The sequence below is a fragment of the Cebus imitator genome, unplaced genomic scaffold (assembly GCF_001604975.1).
Source record: "Cebus imitator isolate Cc_AM_T3 unplaced genomic scaffold, Cebus_imitator-1.0 Scaffold0, whole genome shotgun sequence".
NCBI lineage: Eukaryota > Metazoa > Chordata > Mammalia > Primates > Cebidae > Cebus > Cebus imitator.
Genome location: NW_016107315.1, coordinates 19,111,286 through 19,117,917, shown reverse-complemented (window position 1 = coordinate 19,117,917; position 6,632 = coordinate 19,111,286). Strand labels below are relative to the sequence as shown.

Genomic DNA, 6,632 nt, shown 5'->3' with positions numbered 1-6,632 from the left:
AAGAAAAGAAACTGCAAATCCACTGCAGTTTGACCTAGAATGTCAGCTTCTTTTGCTCTGATTTTAGTGCTGCTCTCTCTCTCTCTCTCTTATTTTCTTGTTTTATTTTTATAGATTCAGGGAGTACATACACAGACTTATTATGTGGATATATTGTGGAATGGTAAAGTTTAGGCATCTAATGTACTCACCTGAAGAGTGAACATTATACCCAGCAGGTAATTTTTAAATGGAGGATAAAGCAGAGAAAACAAGTGACAAATGAAATGCCCTAATAACTTGGTAAGCCCAAGCTCCAAAGGCTCAGAATTTTGTCCCTTTTTTTTTTTTTTTTTTTTTTTGAGACAGAGTCTCATTCTCGTCTCCCAGGCTGGAGTGCAGTGGCACGATCTCGGCTCACTGCAACCTCCGCCTTTCGGGTTCAAGCAATTCCCCTGCCTCAGCCTTTCGACTAGTTGGAACTACAGGTGCTTGCCACCATGCCCAGCTACTTTTTTGTATTTTTAGTAGAGATGGGGTTTCACAGTGTTAGCCAAGATGGTCTCCATCTCCCGACCTTGTGATCCATCCCCCTCGACCTCCCAAAGTGCTGGGATGACAGGCATGAGCCACTGCACCCGGCCAAAATTTGTCTTCTTGATAAGCCTGGGAATGTTCTGAAAAAATGCTATCCAGTGTTTAATACCATCTTCTAAAATATAGGAGAGTAGAAAACTAGATCCAAAGACCTCACAACCTTATTCTCCATTCTGGAATCAATTCCTTCAAAGGAACCAATTCCGACATATCTAAGTCTCTAAGATATCTTGCTCTTTTCTTAGGCAAAGATGGACTCCACACTCTGTTCATGGCAAAGAAACATTGTAAATTTTGTAACACTTAATGTAAGATCATATTTTACCTAGTCTTCATCTGATGTCTAAAAAATGTCAGACTCAATATCTTTCAACAATCATGCTATTCCTACAACTAAAGAACATGTTGTTAAATCAGTTCAGTATGGAATATTTCTAGTATATCTAACCAAGTGCCATCAGCTGTTGGGCTGGTGGTTTAGGAGACTTAGAATGCCAGGAGTGGTCATGGTTTCCCAATAATTTATCCATAGTGAATCTTAACTGAGTTAGCTTTCATAAAGACAGACACCTAAATTATGAACAAAACTAGCCAGATTCAAAATATAAATTTACTAAAGACCAAGTCATGGAATAATTCTAGAGAGGATTTCATGGCTCCACAAAGTAAATAGTCCCTGGCCTTAAAGGACAGATTTCTTTTAAATAAAAGAGTTCTTGACTAAGAATAAAACTTTCTAGGTGGAAGGTCAAGCCTGGTCAGACTATATATCTTTTCTGTTTTCACTCTCCGTTTTCTTACCCACAGTGTGAGGGGGTAGGAGAGCTTATCTGCCTTATTTATTGCTTGCTCTCACTCATGTAACTGTGTTGGCACATATAATTTCTCAACAAATATTGGTTGAATGTATGAATAAATGTCAGCGAGGCATTGAAACACGGAGGTGAAACCTGTGGACTCCAGAATTAGGAAGTCACACTTTGAACACCAGTACTATCACTCACTGGATATATGACCGAGGGTAAGCTTCTGGACTTCAACAAGCCTCGGTCTCCTCCTGTGTGAAATTGGAATAAGAATAATAATATCATAACTATGATGGGGATTATATGTTTTTTAAAAGGTTAGCTCAATGCAAACCTCAACATTTATTAATTATCTTCATTCTCTGCCGTGAGGAGGACAGCCAATGAACTTGAGCTCCAGGAGGAAACCTTGTGTGACTGGCTCTCCTTAGGCATACATAATCACTAGCCTATCATGAAGAAGAAAGCTTCCTCTCCAGAGTCTAAAGACCTGTGCTGGCAGCCCCTAGCTTCTTTTTCCTGCACAAAAGATTTCTGGTTCAGGATGAACAAACACTTCTTATTGTTCTTCCCCCTCTGCTGCCTCATTGTGGGTAAGTCCAGGACCTGAGGGGTATACTTGAGAGACAGGATCTAGGGAGCTCCAGGGAAACTACGTGTGTAGCATGCTTCCATGCAGGGCTGAGCTTTGGCCACATTTATGAGCCAGGGGAAGCCAGCCTCCAGAATGCTCCTCTGCCTTCCCTGCCAATTCTTCCATCCTTTTCAACCTCCTGCCATTCTCCTCCAGATGGGCAGGACTCTGTCCCTGCCCTTTTAACCTGCATCCCCTCTCTGTCCCTTCCATTCCCCATAATCCCAAACCCTGGCAAGATTTTTCTTAGGACATCCTTTTTATTTGTAAACCTATATTCCATTTGTTGAGGGAGCTGGTCAGTCTATAATGAATAATTTTGCAGTTTATTTTAGGACTGAACAATGGGTTTTGATACCCTTTTCAGAGACTTTATGTTACAAGTAATTGTATGAGAAGAAGTACTGAATGCTCTGGAATCAGATTTTTTTCATGGTTTGTGGTCATGATCTCAAACTCTCTGTACATTTGGTTGCTCATTCAAGAAATGGGGACAATGGTACGTGCTTACAAGGCTTTTGTGTGGATTAAATCAAATACAATTTGAGAGAACATAGCCCAAATGAGATGCTCCATCATTGCTATTTTTCCTTCTCATTCAGGTGCACCAGGGAATTTTTTTTTAAATTAAACCTGTATTTTGAATAGCTCACCCCACAGAACCTCATAAAAGTGTCACTTAATGGTACTATAATTGATGATGCCTTTATGTAGATTCAGATTGAAACTCAAAAGAACAGAATATATAACCTAACAGTACCCAAACAACAATATACAAACACAAAACAATGCCGAATGTTAGAAACTCAGCGATAGTAACAACAGCTTGGGTGAAATATTTTAAAGCACTCGCCCTCCTTATCACACCCATATCTCTAAAGCACTGCCAAGTAGGCCAGGCTAGCATTCATAGCACCATGTTTAAGCTACAGAAATCAATGACATTGAGGCTAAATTTTTTCTTAAAGTTATCCGGGTTATAAGGGCTGAAGTTGGAATCAGAATTCTTTTATTCATATGGTGACATTTCCTTTTTATTATTCTGAAATGAGGAGTTGGTAAGAACTCCGACTATTTACTGCCTCAATACCACCGCCAGCAGCTCTTCATCCATCTGCCCCCCAGCTATTCGTTTACCACCGCCATCTGAATATTTCCACCTCCATCCCAAGTCCCTGCTTTTGCCTGGTCTCACACCATCTCTGTGCTCTCTCCAGCAGTGACATCACTTCAGTGCATAACATGCCAACTTCGCATGCGGAAAGACCGCTGTAGAAGAGGCTTTGGTGTCTGTACTGCCCAGAAGGATGAGGCATGCATGCTCTTAAAGATATATGAGGGTAAGGGAGAGGGTTTGGGAAGGTGTTGTAAGAGTCTTAGAATTCAAGGAGAGCGCTTCAGTAATTTCACATCTCAAGAGAAAAAACAAGTACAGAGTGCCCCGCAGCACAGGTGGTAGCATAGGTTCCTGCGTGTGCAGACAGAAGATAATTTGAGTCAATGGGACAGGAGGGAGAAGTTGGGGATTCTGTATTTCCAAGAACACTGAACGAACAGATTCTTTTTGGTGACACATAATAATTGTTCATGTTTATAGTACATGTGATTTTTTATACAAGCCTTCAATGTGTAATGATCAAATTAGGGTAATTGGGATATCCATCAACTTGAACATTTATCATTTATTTTTGTATTGAGAACATTCCATACCTTCTCTTCTAGCTATTTTGAAATATACAATAAAAAATATGGTATATACACAAAATTGAATATTATTCAACCATAAAAATAAATGAAATTCTGTTCTTTGCAGAAACATAGGTGACCCTGGATGTCATTATGTTAAGTGAAATAACCCAGGCACAGAAAGACAAATATCATATGTTCTCACTCATGTATAGGAGCTAAAAAACAAGTTGATGTCATGGATGTAGAGAGTACAATGGTGGGTACCAAAGGCTGAGAAGAGTGGCAGAAGGAGGGTATGAAGAGAGGCTGGTTAATGACCAAACAGATTTTGACTTGGAAGACACTAAATCACTATTTGCTAATCTAGCAAGAGAGAAAAATGAAGCAGCTACACAGAGTTGAGGATTTTCAGGGACCTCAGGCAAACAACCCCTGCAGCTGACCAGTGACCTCTGTATCTCCCGCCCGGCTGCTTTTAGGGAGTATAAGCTGGGAAGCCATCCCTCAACCTACTCTGATGCCTAATTAAATTTTCACCAACAGAACTACTGCTGGTTTTGACTCACCTTGGAGAGCTTAAATCAAACACTTATTTTCTGTGGTTCTTTCCTATTTTAGGCAATATTCTCCAGATATCATACATGATGTGTCAGAAATTCTGCAAAAACATAACATTTGATATCAGGAATCGGACTTACGTTCATGAATGCTGCGACTACGATAACTGTAACTTCAAATTCTAAGATATTTGCCCTCCTGAGGTCTCGTTTTAGAATATCCCTAATGTTGCTCATCCTTCGCACTCTGCTGGCCCTTGCTTTCCTTCCGTGTCTGTCCTGACAATACCCCGCCTGCTCCTTAACCTAATGAGACTAAACTAGTGTCATCCCTTCTGGTGCCTTCAGCTTGGCTTCTCCCTCAGTCAGAGAAAAGTGGTTCTGAACAATGGATTTCTCCTATTATTAGGTTTAATGGCATTGTCATACTCCAAGAAACCTGCCCCAAGACTTCCTGTACAGTAAAAGTTAAAGCAGGGACATGCTAGATTCTTAATTTGCTTACCTAGTTCAGGTGCACTGGAAAGCCTTCAGCTAAAAATTCACAATATTTTTATCTACAATTCCCATGTATCGGAACAATGAGTAAGCAGACATAGCAATAAAATGGATGATGGATACTGAAGATTTTTCTCTACAGACACCAAGTTATTTGTACCAGCAGGCAGTGCCCACTTCAAACTCAGTCACTTTGATTTTATTGGCCTGTGCAAACTACATCTTTACACTGTTATTAGAAGATAGCAAACAAGGGACTTCCCGGCCTCTGTGACATTCACCGAGCTCTCACACAGCCACTACTACTCCTTTCGAGATGCACATTGAAGGTACATCACAACTTTCATTTCTTCCCCTTCCTTTTCTAAACCTTCTCTCTTCCTTTCCTCCTTTGCCATTCAGCTTTGCTATCACCTCCCACCTCCATTGTCACCTCCCTATTGCCACACAAACTCTCCCTCTAGAGGCAGGAGGTCCTTCAAAGTTTTGCCCTATGTGTTACATGGCACTTGAGGTATAAAACCAAGATGGGCTTCCTTTCAGGATCCCTCAGCTGTGGTGCAAAGAGAGGCAAACATAGTCAAGATACTATCTACCCGTACAGCCTTCTCGAGACTTGGGGGCCTGGATCAAAGAGATTTGTCTGTTGCTTGCTGCTCATCTTTAAGTAATAAACCAACTTCACAGAATTTGTTGTGTGTCGGTGTGTTCTGTCTCACTGAACTCGGACAAATAGGTAAATAGAGCATGATGGACCTAAACAGTAGCCCAAGATATAGTGGGACTCCTGTGTCTGGTAATGGGCAGAGTGCTGATTCCTGTTATTCTCCACGAAGTGGAAGTCCTTGCTTGGGATTAGTAATTAGCATTGCACTTCTGTATTCATGGAATAATTGTGACTGTGCTGCAACTTATTATAAATGAAATCACACAGAAACTCTTCTCCTAAACTTGACTTCTTTTACTCACCATAATACTTTTAGTATTTTAATTTTATAGGTACATAGTGTACATATTTATGGGGTCCATGAGATATTCTGGAAAAGGCATGCAAAGCATAATAATCACATCATGGAGAATGGGGTATCCATCCCCTCAAGCATTTATCCTTTGTGTTACAAACAATTCAATTATATTCTTTTTGTTATTTTTAAATGTACAATTAAGTTATTATTGACTGTAGTTGCCTGTTGTGCTATCAAATACTAAATATTATTCATTCTTTCTATTTTTTTTGTACCAAATAACATCACAATCTCCCCTCCAGCCCTCCACTATCATTCCAAACCTCTAGTAACCATTCTTCTATATTCATGATGAATTCAATTGTTGTGATTTTTAGATCCCACAAATAAGTAAGAACGTGTGATGTCTGTCTTTCTGTGCCTGGATTATTTCACTTAACATAATGACCTCCAGTTCCATCCATGTTGTTGCAAATGACTGGATCTCATTTTTTACAGCTAAATAGCACTCCCTTGTACCACATTTTCTCTACCCATTTATTTATTGATGGAAACTAACCTTGCTTCCAAATCTAGGCTATTGGGAAGAGTGCTGCAACAAAAAGTGCTGATATCTCTTCAACGTTCTGATTTTCTCCCTTTTGGGTATATATGCAGCAATGGGATTGCTGGATCATGATATGGTAGCTCTATTTTTAGTTTCTTGAGAAACCTCTAAACTGTTCTTCATAGTGGTTGTACTAATTTACGTTCCCATCGACAGTGTGTGAGGGTTCCCTTTTCTCCACATCCATGCCAGCATTTGTTATTGCCTGTCTGTTGGATATAAGCCATTTTAACTGGGATGAGGTATCTCATTGTAGATTTGATTTGCTTTTCTCTGATGATCAGTGATGTTCAGAACACT

At 40.0% G+C, this 6,632-nt stretch overlaps 1 protein-coding gene across 1 annotated transcript; it reads left to right on the top strand.

The window, feature by feature from the left end:
- The first annotated feature begins 1,891 nt into the window (after positions 1-1,891).
- PATE3 (prostate and testis expressed 3) lies at positions 1,892-5,449 on the top strand. The gene is made up of 3 exons (XM_037736902.1): positions 1,892-1,975; positions 3,234-3,356; positions 4,324-5,449. The coding sequence occupies exons 1-3, from the start codon at positions 1,927-1,929 to the stop codon at positions 4,446-4,448; spliced, it is 297 nt and encodes a 98-aa protein (XP_037592830.1). The 5' UTR covers positions 1,892-1,926; the 3' UTR covers positions 4,449-5,449.
- Positions 5,450-6,632: the final 1,183 nt, after the last annotated feature.

Excerpts from the sequence above, each read along its gene's own strand:
- PATE3 (XM_037736902.1), top strand. The coding sequence starts at position 1,927 with ATGAACAAACACTTCTTATTGTTCTTCCCCCTCTGCTGCCTCATTGTG. Across the intron at positions 1,976-3,233 it reads CCTCTGCTGCCTCATTGTGG|CAGTGACATCACTTCAGTGC; the intron begins GTAAGTCCAGGA and ends TGCTCTCTCCAG. Across the intron at positions 3,357-4,323 it reads GCTCTTAAAGATATATGAGG|GCAATATTCTCCAGATATCA; the intron begins GTAAGGGAGAGG and ends TTCCTATTTTAG.